Raw genomic sequence first — 19,225 nt, 5'->3', positions numbered from 1 at the left:
ATGAGAGAAGACAAGTAATAAAGCTTTGTTTGTTTACCACGAGGCTTCATGGGAGTTCCTCCGGGGCATTTCCAACATGACACCGAGCTCTTTTCTTCTTCTTCTTCTTCTTCTTCTTCTCCTCCTCCTCCTCCTCCTCCTCCTCCTTCTCCTTTCTTCTTCATGTATTCATTTTTGAGAGAGACCAAGCAAGGGAGGGGCAGAGAGAGAGAGAGGGAGAGAGAGAGAATCCCAAGCAGGCTCCACACTGTCAGCATGAGCCAGATGCAGGGCTCGAACCCACGAAGCTGGGGAGATGGTGCCCGAGCTGAAATCCAGGGTGAGGCACCTTCTTCAAAGGCAATGGATTGCTGGGTTGCTGTCGGTTAAGCGCCTCGGTTAAGTGTCTGTTGATTTCGGCTCAGGTCACAATCCCATGGCTTTGTGGGTTCGAGCCCCGCAGTGGGCATTGGGCTATTGCTGACAGTGTGGAGCCTGCTTGGAATTCTCTCTCTCCAGCTCTCTGCCCCTCCCTTTCTTGCTCTCTCTCAAAAACAAACAAACAAACTTAAAAACATAAAAAAGCAATGGCGGTTCGAATCTGGGGGAAAAAGAAGTGTAAACGGTTCCTTTTCTCAAAGGGCTGTTCACTCTTCTTACCTGTCGTGGAACACCAAGAACGACATTCAGAGGGATAAAGAAGCTAAGACACCCCCAAGGCCTCCCAGCCCAGCAGCTGCCACGCCGGCCCGGCCGAGCGCTAGCCCTTAACCTTCTCCCGCTCCCTTCGACGTGCGGGGACCGGGACCTGCGTCCCACCGCTTGCCTTCCACGCTGGCGGGCTTTGGGGGAAGCAGCGGCCGGTCCCCAGCGCTTTCTCACTGCGGGGCTGCTCCTCCCTGAGATCCCCGGGAAGTGGGCCAGGCGACGCCCTGCAATCTTGTGCTTGAAGAAAATCTGGGAACTGCGCGCCCTTTCCAAGCACTGGTGGAGCCTTTTCTCTGCTTCGTCGTCCACGTGCTGCTTCCCCTCAAACAAGCGGCCGGAAGGATGGACAAGTCTGTCCACAGCGAATCTCTGCTGGCCCAGGGGCAAAGCCACCGTGTCCCGGGCTGGGTCGGCCATCCTCACGTCTGTGTTCTGGGCCCTCGTGGGGTCTGATGGGATCTCCGGTCCGGGCTGTTGGCCCCACGAACGGCTTAGAGGGAGGGCAGACCGCCAGAGCTAGCCGGGAGCCCACCTCTGGGGTGGCCCGGCGCCATGAGCGAGGATTCCAGTCCCGGGACAGAGGGGGCTGGCGGGGTGGATGGGAACCACTTGCTGGCGTGACAGGGCTGGGGAACAGGAGTCTCACAGGGGACCCCGGTTTCCACACTTGAGAGGAACATGGACAGGAAACCGGGGGCCGAGGAGCCATCGGCTCACTCAGTGTGTCGTTGCCCTCGGTACCTGGGGGCAGCCTTGTCGGAGGCCGGGCCTTGCCACGCTGATCCGTGGACGGAGGCACACCCCAAACTTTGCGGGGAGCCCCTCCCCAGCGTGTTGCTGGCAAGAGCCTGAGACGGCATCTGAGGCGAGTGGGCTCCAGGGGGGCCGAACATCCTTCTCCAGGGGCCAAAGGTGGGGAGGGGAGGCCCGGCAGGCCCTGCTGGGGTCCTGAGCTCCCCAGCGCTGCCCCTCCGCCAGGCTCCAGAGATCTCTGCTGCTGCTGGTCGGGGTCGGAGCTGCGTTTCGAGCAGGCCACGGCCATCTCCCCCGGATCACTGCCACAGCCTCCCCACTGGCCTTCCTGCCTCTCGTCTCGCTCACTGTCCACCCACAGGCAGAGAGAGCGGATCTGATCAAGCCACTGTTCTGCGTAGGTCCCTTCGGTGACTTTCCCAGGCTCGCAGGATGAAGTCCACGTTCCCTGATGGGAATAACCCCTGATGGCCAGGCCTCTCTGCGGCTTCGACTCTGACCCTCTCCCCTCACAGGCTAAGTCCACGTCACTCTCGGGGTTCCCCACCGCTGGGCCAAGCACAGGGCTGGTGCACGGTGGGTCCCGGAAGTCCGGTTATATCTGTCTGCTCTTCCCTCCACCTAACCTACCCCTCCTTCTTCTTCTGCCTAACTCCTAGCGTCTGCTTAAACACCACTTCCTCCGGGAAGCCTTCTGGGATCATCCCACTCAGGCCCATTAGGGCATGTGCCTTCAAAGCAGGTATCACACATCATCATCGGTTCCTTAACTGTCTTCCCAACTGGAGTGAAAGTTCCACAAGGGTAAAGTCTGTCACACGGACACCTAGCACTGCGCCTGGCGAATGCACAGGTGGAGGGCCTCCAGGACGCAGATGTCATCCGGCTCCTGGTCTCACGTCCACCGGCCGCAGCCCTGCCCCGGCCTGACTGCCCACCCCTGCCCGGGGACCAGGAAGGAATACCCACTAGCCCTGCACAGATTCAGCCCCCGAGGTCTGAGCTTGTGCAGGGGACCAAATGGCCAGTCCAGTCAGTGCAACCTCGACCACAGACAACGAAGGGTCTGCAGGGCCGCCCTTTGCATTGGCGCTCACCTTCGGGACAGTCGGTCGGCAAACGGGGCCACCTCTGCCTCCCTAAGGATGTGTTCCTCTGTCCGCTGGCCCCCCTTCCCGCCACCTCCACCTAAATCTGGGCCTGAATCAGCTCTTCTCCTGGGGTCCCCTGCCAAGCAGTCTTGCCCCTGCTCTAGTCCATTCCCTGCGGTCACAGCCGCAGGGGTCTAAACTACAAACCACGGGGACTGCCACCCCCCTTCGCCCCCACCATGGCTCCCTCAGCGGCTCCCAACTGCCCTGGACAACTGGACGAGGCCCTTGGTGCTCCAGCTCCTCCTCACCTCTCAGCCCGGCTCCCTGCCTCTGAGGCATCTACTTCACCATTTGTCTTCCGCCTGCAGGGCCCGCCTCCACCTGCCCGTGGCTCCTCCCTCTCCGCACCCTGGTGTGTGTCCTGGGTTCGTCTGCCAGTTTCCCCGGCAGCCAGGGCCATGCTTGTGTGGCTCAGGTTGGGTCCCCAGGGTCTGGGCCAGCACATGGAAGAGCGAGCCCTCAGTATTTACTTGGAGGACACCCAGCAATTATCTAGAAGACCAGGCTTCAATTCTGAGGGTCCTCGCGTAAACATACAAATGCGGGGTCCCTATCATGAACCGACATGCAAACAATTTTTTGGTCGTTCAAATCTAATTTATTGATGTGCATAAAGACTCCATTCAGATACAAGTAGAGAGGGTGAAAACAGAACGCTGATGACTTTTTTGGTTCTCTCAAAAGAATATTTGGTTCGAATGTTGCCCCACATGTGTCATTTGTGATGACATTCTCATGTGTGTGGTGTAGACCCTAAGGTGACCCTCGACGATCCCCACCTCCTGGTTTTCGTGTCCTTGTATAGTCCTCTCCCCTTGATGGTGGACAGACCCACAACCGTCTACTGACCAGTTGAACATGGCGGAGGTGACGGGATATCAGTCGGTGGTTACATCACATCACGTAAGACCGTCTTGCCAGCAGATGCATCCTGGAGACTGTCTTTGCTGGTCTGATGCACTAGCGGCCACACTGGGGAAGCCAATGGGTCGAGGGGCTGTAGGAAGCCTCTAAGAGCTGAGGGGGACCTCCAGGTGTGGGCCAGCAAGAAGCCAGGGCTCTCAGACCTTGTGGTCCTACAACCACAAGGGAGCTTAGGTGTGGATCCCTCCCCAGTTGAACCTCCAGATGAGACCCTGACCCTGGCCAGCACCTTGACAGCGGCCTGTGAGACCCTATGTGGAGGCCCCGCTGAGCTGTGCCTGGACTCCTGACCCACAGAAGCTGGGAGGTGATACGTGTGTGTCGTTTTAGGTTGCCAAGTCTGTGGGCGTCTGTCGCGTAGCAATGGAGAACTGACACACTGTGTATGGCTCGTCAACGTGTGGGAGACGCAAAGGGGGAGTTGGCAGGGAGTATGGAAAGGAAAGTTCGCCCGTGGAGCCACAAGGGGTCTGTACAGCTGTGTCCCTGAGTGAGCAGAGGGGGACAGCTTCTTTTAGGAAGTGCATCAAGTAGGGGCCATTTGGTTGTCAGTAACAGAAACGAACCCAAGAAAGCTGATGCAAAAAACACAAAAGGAATTTATTGTGTGGCTGAGGGCAGGAAGTGCAGAATGGCCTCAGGACCCAGATGGGCTGTGGGTGGCAAGGGGACTACAGAGACACCCCCAGAAATGGCTTCCAGAGAGAGGTGCCCCGACACCACCCCATTTTTTGCCTGGCTCCCCTTAGCTGGCAGCTGAGGTAGCTCAGGCCACTTTCTGCCTTTGGCTTTGCTGTGCCGGATCTTTCCCCGTCCCTAGCTCCGCCACCATGATATCAGTGGGGGCCACTGGTTTAGAAACATCCGTCAGTGAGCTGCTGCTACCCAATGGGATGTAAGACTCTAGACTGTGAGTCACTGATGTCACCTGGGGCCCTGGAGCCAAGAGACGGCAGAACAGTCTGTGAGACAGGGTGGAGTCTCTGAAGTTCGGTTGCAGACCACCAGGGCCACGGCGCTGGTGGGGAAATGGTGGGAACAGACGTCAGGTAGAGAAGCCAGAGAAGGATCGCCTTCAGACCTTCAACTATGAGCATGTGTGAGACTCACTGGGAGCTACAGTCCCAAGAGAGGGACAAGGGTCCATCCGTGGAGCCCCCAGGGATTTCCTTGGTCCAGCTGCATCTAAACTCCTGGGGATTCACAGAGTAGGACCAAGCAGAGTCAGGCCGCCAGAGGCCTGCGCTGACCCCCCGTGGTCTCCAAATGCTGGATTAAGAACAGGACAGATGGGTCCTGAATGCAACGTGTGTCAGTCAGGAATAGGGCCATGACCCCGGTGTCGCTGTGGGCAGGGGAGCAGGAAGAGAAGGCCTGAGCACACAGGGCTAGAACATTCTATGAGAAAGCATTCCGTAGAGAAGGGAAGGAAACCATCTGAAGGGGCAGATGACCGGCACCATCTTCCTAGACACCAGCACCTTCCTGGATGAGCAGGATGGCTACCGTGAGTTTAAATCACAAGACCTCTCCTGCTCTCTGGCGGTGTTAGTGCCAGGAGAAGGGGACGGCAAGGTGGCGACTCTCCCAGCAGGAGTAATCACGTCTCTGTGGGACCTTGGAGATGCTTCCACCATGATGTGGTTACAGCTCCGAATCCAAGCCAAGCCGCCCACACCCCACTCTGGTCCTCCCCCATTCAGGAAGATGCGCACTGGCCTTGGTCTGGTATTCACCTTTGACACGCATAACCATCATTTTTCTTTAGATTGGAGCTGTTGGGTTGGGAGATCATTACCAACAAAGGAGAGTAAAAACCAAAACATTCTTAAAATAAAGAGGGTCTGTGTTGTATTTTGGAGCCAGCAATAATAAAAGGCATGTGCCGCTCTGGAGAGAACTGTCCACCGTGGACCTTCCCGGTCCCCAGGCACCAACGCCATCTCCTCGGCAAGCACGGTGTCCCAGCTTCCCCCTGAGTGCCAGCTCAGGCTCCGCGGCATCTCCGAGGTGCTGCACAGATGCCGGATTATGGACAGTGGGCTCCCCGGGGAAGGGGCTCGATGCTGATGGGCAACCAACACTGAGCCTCTTGCTTTCTGCAAGGAGCTTGGTCTACAGCAAAGGGGGGATGGGGGAGAGGGAGCCTTAAGTGAATATAAATTTAAGATACAGGGGGACATGGGTTTATAGGTACCTATTTTTTCAAAAATACTTTCTTATTTTCTGTTTGTCCAGTGCTTAGTTTTGATGTGTCAGTGTTTCTTTTTTTTTTTTTTCAATGTTTATTTTTGAGAGAAAGAGAATGCGACAAAGGGAGGGGCAGAGAGAGGGGGGAACAGAGGATCTGAAGCAGCCTCTGTGCTGACAGCAGCGAGCCCGACGCTCACGAGTCGTGAGTCAGACACTCAGCCGACTGAGCCCCCAGGCACTTCAATAGGTACCTATTTTCAATGTAGTTAGTAATTAGTGTAGGAAGCACTTTGGGGGCACAGGGAATTTTGAGTTGGGAGGAAAAAGGGATTGCCCTTTGCGAGTTACGGCTGTTAAACTTCGCAGCCTCACTTCTGTATCGTGCCACCAGTACTGCGTGTGCTGCTGAAGCGGAACACAGGGCCGGGGTCCTCCGGGCAAGGCACAGGTCGCTGACGTGCCTGGCAACCAACTCCACCAACGGAATGGTTCAAGGCAGCCGACGCTGGCAGCGTGTGTCCCTGCCTGGTCCCCCGAGGAGCCCGCCACGTCTGGGCCACCGGGAGCGGCTGTCATCAGAACAGGCATCCAGCCTGTGGGCCCCGCTCTGCTCCATTTCCCCACCTGCTCCTCCCGAGTCTTTTCAACCCTGGGTGGGCAGTGCCTTCCCGCCACCGGAAAAGGGCGGCTTCGGGACTCCCGCACTGGGTCTGCGGGGCCGACTGTTCTGTGTCTCTGGCTGGACAGGGAAGGGAGTCAGGACCGGTAAGTGCACAGGAAGAGCCCGACCATGGAACACTCACTGGGGGACAGCCAGTCCGGGAGGTCTCTGGGGCACCTGGGGGCTGGCGTCACCGCCGCGACTTTGCTCTCCATTCCTTCAGGCTTCTATGGTCACAGTCAGACCCCCCGACGTCTCATCCGAATTCTATTTGGGTGAGAGACAGCACGCACACGCACGCATACACACAGTCCACGGTCTTGCTTCCAAGAATGATAAAGTTTTCATATAAACCACAGAATACATTTAATTCAAATTAAACATGAAACTAGAATATTGTTCGGTCCTTATCAAGTAGCAATTACATTGTTTAAAAAAAAAAAAAAAAGAACAGTACATTTCTTTCTACATTCTGCAATCCGGCAAGGCACAGGTCACATCCAGTTTGCTGAGGTGACGGATCCAGCAGTCACCATCGATGCGCGTGGTTTTCGGGGGCTCGGGGAGGCACAGACCATACTTCATACAAAATGATTCTGCAGCGATTCTGAAGGAGAGGCACCTCCCTCTTAAGGTGTGAGAATCAAAGTCCAAGGAGCAGGAAGTGGGTGATCTGCATAATGAACGCATTTTATTAAATAGTTAAGCGGTGCTTCTTCATTCCGAACGGCCTGCACTAACCGCGCAGCGACAAAGCTTCCTCCCCACGTCTCGGCGAGCATACTCCTTCCATTCTAGCTACTTCGTTTTCTTCTGTCTTTTTCCGTTTTTCCTTCTTTTAGAAATGTTTCTGGGCATGATTTCCTTCCCAGGTAAAGAAAGCCAGCGTCCTCAAGACACAGGTCATTCGGCTTCAAGTGTCAGCCCCCACCTTGTCCTCGGGCTGCGGGAGGCGAGGCCCTGCACGTCAGGCCTTCGTTTCCCTTCACTGGAAGCTCTTCGCTGTTGGGTCTGCAAGGGTAACTGCGCACCTGCCCCTGCTCCACGCGCCAGGGTGGAGGGGGCCGGGCTGGGGGAGGCTTTCTTCACAGGGCGGTGCTTTCCGTGTCGTTGTCTATGTCCAACAGAATGCGCCCGGGCACGTCTCTGCTTGCGGAGTCTGAATGCGTGTCAGGAAAGGTGCTGCGAAGCGGTTCTGAAACTCTAGAACTGGTGTCTGGACAAAAACAGGAGACACGGGATCAGCGCGTGGTAATGCCGAAGCGGCCCGGGGGCGCTCCGAGAGGAAGGGGAGCCGGAAAGTCCGAGTCAGCCCATGCACACACGCCTTCTCGTGCTAGAGCCGCCATGAGCCCTTGGGAGCGGGGGTCAAGCCTCCAAGACCCCAGGGCAGCTCTCGGATGCAGCCTTGCAGCGCGTGCTCGCTCTGACCGAGGAGAGGAAACCTCATTCTCGCCAAGCCCTCTGACGCACTAACGGAACTCCCCTCATGACATCTGGGCCGTGGGGACAGGTGTGCTTCACTGGAGACAGCCCCCTCCTCCGGGGCCGAGGGGTTATTCCTCTTAGCAATGCTATGCCAGCCTCCCACCAGTGACATTCGGGGCTGGATCGTTCTGGCTTGTGGGGCTGTCTGCAGGGTGCACGGCAGCAGCCCTGCCCTTGATGCCCTAGATGCCGTGGCAAACGGCCCCCTTTCCCCCAGGGTGACAAAGATGTCTCCAGACACTTCCAAATGTCCCCTGGCAACAACCGCTGCTTGCCAATCACTGAGGTGGATCGCCAACATCCCACAAGTATTTTCTCTTGTCTTCCTAACTTATACTCCAGTTCCTTTTTCTTGTCTTATTATGTTGGCTAGAATTCCGTTAGCAAGAGGGCAACGCACAATCCTCGAGCCGTCGGTCCCTCACTCCTAAACTCACAAAAGACATCGTCACCTACCACAGCCCTCCTCCTAATGAGGCCGGGGAGTCTCAGATGCACTCACTCAGGAACAAGTGCTCACTGAGCACCCACCCGTGAGGGCACAACAGTGGACAAGCCAGACACGGCTTTAATGAAGCCGGCAGTTGACTGGGGGAGACAGCCCCTCGTCAAGACAGAATCCTTTGTCTCTCTAGTAGGTGTGTGTTCTAGAGAATTGTGAGAGCCTGCTGAGAGGTGTCAGGGCTGCTGCAGGAGAGAAGGGAGATGTTCGGATCTGCTGTGGTTTCACGCTGCCGGGCTGGGGTGGGTGTGCTGGGGAGTTTTCCCGTTATGCTTAAGAGATGCTTTTCCTGTACTTGTCTTGTTCAGTGCCTCCCTGATGCTTAGAACAGTGACTGGATGATGGCTGACGCTCCATCAGTTTTACGGCTGGCCAGCTGCAGGGATGGATGGTGAAGAGTCATCCAGCCCGGCCATCTTCCCAATCCTCCCCTCCTACTGCCTCAGGCAGAGCAGTCGTGTCTCAGAGACAAGACTCGTACCAGAAATGCATTGCAAATTCAATCCCCTTACCATTGTCCTAACCCGACAAGACAGATGGTGCAACCAGTCAGCGTCTCTTTTTAGCTCAAAGAGTCTACCAGAGACTGCCGAACCGCCACGCCCGGTGGGGGTGCGTGATGCACGGGCACCGTACGCACTGGGTAGGTTCCTACTTGTTAACAGGTGGGTGCATGTGCAAACCAACACCGATGGGCCGCAGATCCTTCTCAGAGGACAAACTTACTACCTTTCTTTTTCTTTTTTTACATCACATATAAAGAATTCCTGGATTTGTACTTCCCAGAATTCCTCTATTTTTGATGAGCACGCACGACCTCCACACCCAGGGAAAAAACGTGTGGGGGAGCCTAAGGGAAGTTCCCTCTGCCTCCTGCCTGCTGCGCCTGGTTTGCCTGAGGTTGGCGGGTTGGTACCCCCTTTCTCAGCCCCCCTTCTCTCTCTTACATGAACCATTTTTTAAAAAGAAGACAGCAGATCCGTTCACACGCAACAGGTAACGTTTACATGCAACAAAGAGGCACGGGGGCAGAGCCAGCTTCCAGAAGGAGACTCCTCTTTGTCACAACGGCTGCCACCATGGAGAGGGTGCCGTTTCCCAGATACGGTGCTAAGCGTTGCACACACGTCATCATGGCACTCGCTGACACCTCCACACGAGGTAACTCCACGGCAGCAGCAATGCCACCGTGGAGGTAAGAAACGGGGACTCGGAGAGACTCAACCCCTCAGAGGATCGGAGCCACACCAGTTGGACTGTGGGGTCTAACTGACACAGCGCTTCCCTCCTCCCGACAGGAGTCTGCGTGTCCTCGGGTGAGGGTCCTGACAGAGAAGACGGTATCTGAGGAGATAATGCGTGAGTCTTAAACACTCTGGTTCACTGTAGTAAAAATGAGGAAAGGGTTATTTTAGAAAGATTCCCGCAGGAACTCTTTTCTGTTTTTAAAAAAAAAAAAAATGCCTCTGAAACTTTCTGGCTGCGAATTTACATAAGGCATCATTTTTCATTAGATACGTTCTAAGAAGGGCTGGTCTTTGAGCATACAGCTCAGAGCTAAGTTCACAGGACTGATGTCTTATTAAAAAGCAAAAAACAAAAAGAGAAGCCCAGGATGCTCCTTCCACTCAGGCAGAACATCACCCCTGATGTGGGGTTTGGACAAATCTAAGTGAGTTCCTTCCTGTTTTGAGTATCTGTATCAAGGATGTGGGCTCCCGGGGGGCCAGAACGGGCACCCTGTGATTGAGGATACGGTCCTAAAGGTTTATCACGTCAACAATTGTGAACACGTGCTTTAGGTTGTCAGTTGACCCTCCAGACAGTCCAAGGGTATTCTCCCGGCCACTCCAAACACAGCCTTGGAATTACACTTTGCAGACACAACTGTGGGGTGACCTACCCCGCCTCCTGACCCATCTGTCTGAGAGAATGACTCCCTTCTGCCCCGCAGCGGCTCGCTAGGGCTGTCGGAGACTTTCCGGTCTGTCAGAGACTCTGCGTCAACTTTTTATTATTTTTACAAAGGAGAGATTCTGCTCAAGTCTCACTAGGATATTCACCTTGACACGATTCTGGTATCTATTTGTTAAAAATAACCTGCAAAGAGAAGCAGGAGCCACTTAAAAATGTCCAACTATGAGCAAAAATAAACCCGCTTCATATTATGCAGTCATTGAGAAGATGGGTTGTAAAAACATCATAACATGGGAAGGGGCATATGATGTAAGGTAAAATGAAAAATGCAGGATCAAAAGCCATGATCATACACACCCTGGACTTTTAGGAAAGAAAAAATAGAGAAAAACTCAGAATATGAGTAGTGAACTACTTCAATTGTAGCAGCGTGGCTTATCATTTCTAGCTTCCAAATTTTCTTTAATACCTATGGTTAATTTTTAAAAATGTGTTACTTTCAGGATGTAAAAAGAGGTTAGTTAAAAAAAAAAAAAAAAAAACAACAACACTGTGAGAACCAGCAAAGTGCTGAGTTTTGAGTGGCGGCCCCGAGAGCAAGAGGACGTACCATCGCACAGCGGACGGCAGCCCTGGGGATACGTATTCTCAGGCTCCCGAAATATCATGAAATAGTAAGAAATATCTTCTACTCCTGAGCACTTTTTAACCCACAAAAGAACTGCTATTGGGAAAATCAAATGGTGCATTAGAATCTAAATATGGGTGCCCTCCTGTGGCTGGGTTTTTTTATCTTTATTTTTATTTACTTATTTTTTTGAGAGAGCACAAGTCGGGGAGGGCAGAGAGAGACGGGGACGGAGGATCTGAAGCGGCCTCTGCTCTGACCGCAGCAAGCCTGATGTGGGGCTCGAACTCACAAACTGCAAGCTCACGACCTGAGCCTAAGTTGGACGCTTCACCTACGGAGCCACCCAGGTGCCCCTGGGCATATGCATTCTTAAAGCGCTGACCTATGAGTGTAGGACATAACTCTGATTATCTGTTTTTTCCAAGATAAACATGATCATGCTAGATCGCTAGCATTCACTTAGGACCCAGTGTATGCTGAGAACTGTAAGACGTCTTATTTTATCTGATTCAATCCCTTCAACAAAAATTCTCACAAATGTCACCCTCTAACTGATCAGCCAGGCCGTGCCTTTGCCTGACGTTACACAGAGAGCTGAAATTCGAATTCGGGCCCAAGTCCACAAAGTCCTCCTACTACACCTCAAGCCTGCCTGGTACAGAAAAGGACAGAAATTAGAGAAGGCACAAGGCCGGCCCTGTGACCACCTGTCACACACGTCTGTGAACACACTTAGTACTCAGAGTGATCGAGAGCAAGCATGAACGAAGCCAGCATTGTTTAGTACATGCACTGTTAGTAGGGATGCAAGCAGGCAGGGTTAGGGTGCCCGGTTAGTAACAGGCGTTAGCGCATGAGTAACGATCATCAAGGAGCACAAAAGCTTTGGCCAATCAGGTGCCTTTTCCTTACCATTAAATATTCCAATTTGAGTTCTTACTGAATATGGCAGGTCATACATCTAAATTATTTAATAAAATGTTTCAATTAGAACACTCTTGGCTAAAATCTGTTCCTTTAAAAACAGCAAGATGCAAACGCTTTAACTTTCAAAGCTGAAAGGCTTGCGCGCTTTCTACAGTAACAATAAAGAGGAGCTTCGGAGGACATCAGAATCCCTCCGTTCTCCTGTGCTGGTGCTGAGCCGCTAGACGGTGGCGGTCAAATCTGCTTGGCGGCATCGATCTCCCCCAAGGGTTTATCCTAATCCCCAGGCTGTAATTCAACTTTTTAGGATTAAATGCTCTAAGCAAATAACCTGTTTTTAGGAAACTGTCTACGGGTTTCCACATGAAAACATAATGTCATAATAAAGGATGGCCTTCCAAGGAAGTTACATTGTTTTTCTTCTTGAAATACCCAAGAATGGTTCATCATAGCAGCTTGCTCAATACTAGTGGATGCATGAATCCTAAACGGGGCTTTCTGTGTGCTCCCAATGGCAGTCCAGGCGATTTTAGGCAATTAAAAGTTACTTCCGCAATACAAAAATAATTGTGGTGGCCTGGGTGTTCTTGAGTTTAGGAGAATTCATAACATAGATTTTTAAATACTTAGGTAATATCTTAAGGCAAAGTACTTTCATATAAAATTTCCCTGATCTGATAAAGTACAGAGCATTACAGTGTTGTACCGGATCAATAAGATAGTTTTCTGGAATAAACACATGTGAGGTGGGAACGGTTTTAAAGAACAGACGTGATTCCGGTTCGTAGTTTTCCTATCTACGTAAAAGGAAAGATCTGCGGGTGAAATGCTGGTGTCATGAAGGGTTAAAAGGCTCAGCCTTAATTAGGGTTTAGTCGTGTCACTCTGGTGCACGACTTCCATACCCAGTGGGGCAACCCCAGACTGCTGGGTTATAAGGAGTCAGGATGTGGAATCATACCCGTGCCTTCCTCCACGCCTTTAAGGCCTCACTCATTTCCTTTTCTGGCTTCTACAGAAAGTCTTACTCAGACCAAGGCTGCGAACGCTGGCGAAGTAGCTCACCAAGGGTTTAAGGCTCAGATCAGCCGATTAGAGCAATGGTACGCACGACGAGAGCCCTAAGGCGTCCAAATGTGGACCCGGCTCAGATGAGGCTAACGGTGCCTTTTGAAAAGCTCGTATGGTTTAAGAAAGCAAAATGTAGGCGTGCTAGAACGCAAAGGAATTTAGTGTGGGATCTTTGGAAGAAGATCGGTTTGTTCGTTTGGTTTGGTCCTGAGAATTTCAAACATCAAATTAAGAAGCTCCATGCAGTTAACTTGCACTTAAGATATACAATTACAAATTGAAGCTCAAGACACAAGGAACACAATGTTCTGTGCTGACTGCACCCGAGTCCTCTTCGGTTGGATGTGATGAGCCAACCAACGACAGGGAAGTCACCGAGAAGAGCAGGACACTTACAAAAGGCTTACCAACAAGAAAGAAGGCATCCTAGCATCTTAGGTGAGCGGCTTGAAATCGGGTTCTCAATCTACTGACAGCTACCTCGAATTTGGAGCACTGCAGCTCAAAATGCTTTTGGTAAGAACAAAAGTAACGTCCACATGCTACAGAATGGACGGCAGGGGGGTCCGGTAGCTGCTCCTGAGCACGTGGTCAAAAGCACATTTGCAAAACACGGCTAAGCAGGAGCGTATGGAGCTTGGTGCGAGCTGCTGGGGGGGTTACAGACCTTAGTCCTGGGAACCTTCCCCACCTGTGAGGGCACTAGGAAGGGCATCTATTGGGAAACAAACAAACAAACACACCAATGTGGCTTTGTTTTTTAAAAATAAAAGCTGGAGTGTCATCATACGTTATTAACCATTTACAATACGTGCAAGTTATGCAGTATGTTCCTGGGGGAGAAAAAAGGTTATCAGAAGGCTAGTGGGTTAACCCTCATCATCTGGAGTACCCCCAGTTTGGGGTACACCATTGGCTCATTTTCAGCAGAGAAGTCACGCAGTAGAGCTGGACAGCCCAGAGGTATATTCCACCTCGTCTCTAAAACTAGCCCCACGTAGAAAATGGAAAATTAAACTGTTGTGATTCAAAGCTCCTAACTGCCATTTTAAAAAAACACATTTAAAAAACCCCCATCTACCCCACCGTTAAATCAAATAGTGTATTAGAACACTTAGGGTGGAATTTTGGAAAGAAATCACAATTAAATAAATGCTCGTGTTTTCGACTGCCTATTAAAAACACCCCGTCAGGTGGCCTGCTGAAATCTGTACCATCATCACCACCACCGGAAACAGGTTTCCATGGGGATTATGGGAAAATGTCAATCCTTCCCTCCCCCTGCCCCGGAGGCACTCTGATGTGATCGCCCCCCCAAGATCTCCCTTCCTGGGGCATCCGAAGTGGCACAGACCCTGTTTTTTAAAGTTATACCTGAAATGCTTCACTATTAACATTTTTACCTTTAGAAGGAAAATAAGTATCCTAATGAGGAAGAAATGAATTTCATGCTCGTGTGGTCCAGTACCTTCCACATGGATTAGGTCATTACACTTAGAAAAATGTCAATGTAGGAGGTCTTAGACACATAATGAAACTATAAGTCAGTGGCCAGCTAACTTCAAGGGCCAGGCACTAAATATTTTTAGGTTCTGCGAGCCTAATAATCTCTGACTATACAACTCTGCTATGTTAGCACAAAAGCGGCCCAAGATGATATGTAGACAAATGAGACCCGCTGTGTCCCAGTAAAACTTCATTTACAAAAACGGGCTGGCTATGGGCCAGATGTGGCCAGCGGGTAAGGCTGGCTGCCCCCTGCTGTAAACCCAGGCCTAAAAGGGAGGGGACAGAGACGACGGAGCGCGGGCGGGGAGCAGTTTCTCACTTACCCGTTACTATTTTGGAGGCAGTGGGAGCTGCGTTGCTGAGGGTGCCGTCCCCTGCGGAGTGGGCGCCAGGGGGGTGTGGGGGCGGAGGCATGCTGGGCCGGTTCCTGGGCTTTGGTACTGGTCGCGGTCTCGGTAAGGTTCCGGCGTGTGGCTGCGCAGTCTCAGGGTTAGTCCCCGCCGCGGTCTGCGAAGCGGGCGGGCCGGGGTTCTGTTTTCCTAAAGGCGGAGTACTGGGGGGCGTCGGAGTCTGGGGAGGGGTGTGAGGTGGCTGCTCCAGTCCCTGCTCGCCGGTCGGTGCCGTGGGGGCGGGCGGGCCCTGGCCGCCACCGGGTTTGGTGTGCCCCGGGGGCGGCGCGGCCTGCGTGGGGGGCTGCGGCGGCGGGTGGCTGGGGGCTTGTATGGGAGGCAGGCTGCTGGAGTACCTCCGGGGCGCCGAGGGCTGCGGGGCGGCGCACGGCTGGCCCGGGGCCTGGCCCGCCTGCTGAGTGGGAGGAGAAGGGCTTCGGGCGGCTGGCTTTGGCGACAGACTGGGCGGATGCTGAGACGTTCCCGGAGAACTCTGGCCCCCGGGGTGGCCGGGAGGCGGGTTTCCTGGTTTCGGGGGTGCAGGAGCAGGTTTTTTAACAGCTGCACAAAGGAGGAGAACGCCTTTCAGTGAGAAGGGCACGGCGGCGAGAGCCAACGCCACCTTCCGCGGGCGAACCCGCGTGGGTACCGTGCGCCCCCGCGGAAGGACGCCGTCGGGGGGACACTTCGCCTCGGCGGTCGTCCTCCCCCAAAGCCCCCGGCCCCGTCCAACCAAGAGAAAACCAGCTGCCCGCACAGATGGAGGACGTCCTTCAAAATGCCTGACCCGCACTCCCCCACGCGGTCAAGGCCAGGGAAACGCACGGGAGGTCAGAAACCGTCTCGGCCCAGGGGAGACTCGGGAGACGAGATGACGCAGTGTGACGCGGTCTCCTGGGCGCCGTGGCCCCGCGGCGGGGAGTGAACGCCAGGGGAGCGGCTAGTTGTTTAGCAGTGACGCTGCAGGTGCTGCTTGCCCGGCTGTGAGAGGGCACCCCGGGGACCTAAGAGGTCAGCAGCGGGGGAAAGCGGGTGCGGGTACAAGGGAGCAACCAGTACTGTCTCCAGCTTCCCTGCAGATCCAAAACTGTTCCCAAACAATAAGTTTCTATTAAAAAAAAAAAAAAAAAGCACCTCACACACACACACACAGACCCTTAAAGACCTGTTGTTTTATTTTGCATTTTTTAAGATTTTTTAGTAATCTCTACACCCGATGTGGGGCTTGAACTCACAACCAAGAGTCGCATGCTCCTCTGAGCCAGCTAGGCCCCCCGTGACCTGTTGTTTTAAAAGTTCAGTAAGAATAGGGGCCCCTGGGGCGCCTGGGTGGCTCAGTCGGTTGAGCACCCGACTTCAGCTCAGGTCACGATCTCACGGTCCGTGAGTTCGAGCCCCGCGTCGGGCTCTGGGCTGATGGCTCAGAGCCTGGAGCCTGCTTCCGATTCTGTGTCTCCCTCTCTCTCTGCCCCTCCCCAGTTCATGCTCTGTCTCTCTCTGTCCCAAAAATAAATAAACATTAAAAAAAAATTAAAAAAAAAGAATAGGGGCCCCTGGTGGCAGAGTCAGTTGAGCTTCTGACTTCGGCTCAGGACATGATCTCATAGTTCATGGGTTCGAGCCCTGTGTTGGGCTCTGTGCTGACCGTGTGGAGCCTGCTTGGGATTCTGAGTCTCCCTCTCTCTCCCCTCCCCACCACTGTCTCTCTCTCAAAAATAAGTAAGTGTTAAAAAAAAAAAGTTTAAAGTCCAGTAAGAAAAGAACTCAGTCAAGGGGCCGCCCCCCTACACAGAGTCGCTGCTCTTAGCTCACCGAGCTGCCCTCATGTCAGTACCCTTCCCTGGTTGCCTGATGGCCCAGTAAGAAAAGGGGAGAAGCAAGAACAGCTGAGGGGGCAACAGCCAAGCATGACTGATCTGCCTACACAACATACCATGGCCCCTTGCCCTAAGCCAGTTTCTTCAAGACGGCTTGATTTTTTTTTAATGACAGAAATTCTACCAGTTCCAGAATCACTTGAATGAACAGACATATTCTGGATATAAATATAAATAAATCTGGAGGAACTGCCTTAGGTATATCTACGGAGAGTTGAAGCACTTCACTACCTTCCCAGTATCAGCTGAGATCAGCGTCACTAAGGGGCCATGGGAGTAGAATTTGCTACCAACAGTGGGTCTGGAGACCGGGCTTTGGGCTGGGAGAGGTGGGTGGAGAGGCTTTAGTATTTTTCTTTTTTCTAAAGTTTATTTATTTATTTTGAGAGAGAGCACGTGCACAAGTGCAAGTGGGGGAGGGGCAGAGAGAGAGAGAGACAGAGACAGAGAGAGAGAATCCCAAGCAGGCTCTGAACCATCAGCACAGAGCCCGACTCGGGGCTTGAACCCATGAACTGTGAGATCATGACTTGAGCTGAAATCAAGAGTCAGATACTTAACCAACTGAGCCATCCACGCTCCCCAGTATTTTTCAAATTGTACCAAGATTCTACTCATCTTCCCAAAAAGGGATAGGGAAATTAAGGAAATGTTTCATTTGCCAAACACATCACCAGCACCAAGGCCGGCCCCTTACATAAACTGTCTCGGTTGAGTCTCATAAGCTCACATTGCAAGATGGACATTGTTACACCCATTTCATGGTGGAGAAAACTGAGGCTCAGAGAGGTCAAGTATTTGCAAAAGCTCACACAGCTAGCAACTGGCAGAACAGCCTCACAACCATGTTCTGTGGACTCCTTGGACTCTCTTCATCCCTTTCCTTCTCCCTGTACAGCCTGGCTGTCTGCTCACAGGGCCCAGAATTAAGGAATGAAAAGGGTATAAAGTCTCCTTTGCTCTGCTGGCCTAGAACTTTTGACCCCAGACCTTGGAAGACCTTTTCCCAAAGAAACAACTAACCAGCAGACAAAGGAAGGAACCTTTGGAATATTAGCTGTACTCTGGCTACCATAAACAACTTAAAAAAAAAAGTTCTGGGGCGACTGGGTGGCTCGGTTGGTTAAGTGTCCAACTTCAGCTCAGGTCATGAGCCGTGAGGCTTGTGAGTTCGAGCCATGCATTGGGCTCTCTCCTGTCAGATCCTATTTGGATCCTGTTTCCCTCTCTCTCTGCCCCTCCCCCACTAGCTCTCTCTCAAAAATAAACATTTAAAAAAGAAAAAGTTCTAGTTTTTTGTTCTGAGCAATATTAATTATGAATTCACATCAAATAAAAGACTATTCCTGTGGCGCCTGGGTGGCTCAGCCGGTTGTGTCAGACTCTTGATTTCGGCTCAGGTCATGATCTCACAGTTCATGGGTTCAAGCCCAGCATTGGGCTCCACACTGACAGTGTGAAGCCTGCTTGGGATTCTCTCTCTTCCCTCTCTCTCTCTGCCCCAACCCCACTTGTTCTGTCTCTCTCACAATAAATAAACTTTAAATAAATAAATTAAAAAAAAAAAAAAAAAAAAAAAAAAGACCACTCCAGACAGGAAAGGGTGTAGAGGGAATCAGAAGAGGAAGCAGGAGAGCTGGGTGCCGGGGAGATGGGAGAAAGGTAGACTTTCCATAGGACAAACCTATGAAGGTTTGGGGAGGCTGAGGCAGGGGCAGAAGGTTCAGACTAATCCTGTGAGGAAGCCGGAGGTCTGTGGTTTACGGAAGCAGGAAAGACTCCTAATGTGGCCATAAGGAGAGCCTCAACCCAAAAGCAGGATTACACCCAGAATCCAGGAAGAGAAGACCTAATTACGCTCCAGGATAAGCTGGGGTACAGATGAAGATCCTCAGGGGAGAGGAGCACCCTAAAAAGGACCACGTGGGTCTGTAACCAGGCAGCATATACCTGACTTTGCCTCCCTGCCTGTAATTTATTTTTATTTAAAAAAATTTTTTTTAATGCTTATTTAGTTTTTTTGGAGAGAGAGAGTGCGAGCCAGGGAGAGGCAGACAAAGAGAGAGGGAGACGCAGATCTGAAACAGGCTCCAGCCTCTGAGCTGTCAGCAAGGATCCTGATGCGGGGCTCAAACTCAGGAACCGTGAGATCGTGACCTGAGCCAAAGTCGGACACTTAATGGACTGAGCCATCCAGGAGCCCCTCCTTGCCTGTAATTTATAAAAATTCCACCTAACATTTATGTTACGCTTTATAAAGATGGTGCTTTCATGGGCGTTCCCACAATATACCCCTTAAGAAGGCATTTTAATTTCTACTTTATATTTGTAGGGATTCAGTTAGGAAAGGTTAAACTAGCAGCCTTTGATCCAACCAGCTGTGTGACTTTAGGCATAGCTACAGCTCAACTTTTGAGTCTGAGGCCTTTTATTATTTATCACAATTGCCCCTCCCATGACCAGCATTGACCAGGCCACCTGAGAGTAGCTGACTCTCCTGAAGCCGGCTGTCCCTGAGGCCTCTGCCACCCCCTGGGCGGGT

The 19,225-nt window shown here is 52.4% G+C and overlaps 1 protein-coding gene across 4 annotated transcripts in view; it reads right to left on the bottom strand.

Annotated features, from left to right (window-relative positions):
* Nucleotides 1–6,719: 6,719 nt before the first annotated feature.
* ARHGAP17 (Rho GTPase activating protein 17) overlaps nucleotides 6,720–19,225 on the bottom strand; it is an 87,843-nt gene continuing 75,337 nt past the window's right edge. For all 4 annotated transcript variants that reach the window (XM_042971500.1, XM_042971503.1, XM_042971502.1 and 1 more), the window contains 2 exons: nucleotides 14,741–15,367; nucleotides 6,720–7,588 (listed from right to left, as the gene is read on the bottom strand). In XM_042971500.1, the coding sequence (XP_042827434.1) occupies nucleotides 7,458–7,588; nucleotides 14,741–15,367 (758 nt within the window). In that variant the 3' untranslated portion in view covers nucleotides 6,720–7,457. The remainder of the gene's footprint in view (nucleotides 7,589–14,740; nucleotides 15,368–19,225) is intronic.

This window comes from Panthera tigris, chromosome E3, assembly GCF_018350195.1.
Source record: "Panthera tigris isolate Pti1 chromosome E3, P.tigris_Pti1_mat1.1, whole genome shotgun sequence".
Classification (NCBI taxonomy): domain Eukaryota; kingdom Metazoa; phylum Chordata; class Mammalia; order Carnivora; family Felidae; genus Panthera; species Panthera tigris.
The sequence above is the reverse complement of the archived record's forward strand: the minus strand, read 5'-3'. Positions and strand labels throughout refer to the sequence as shown.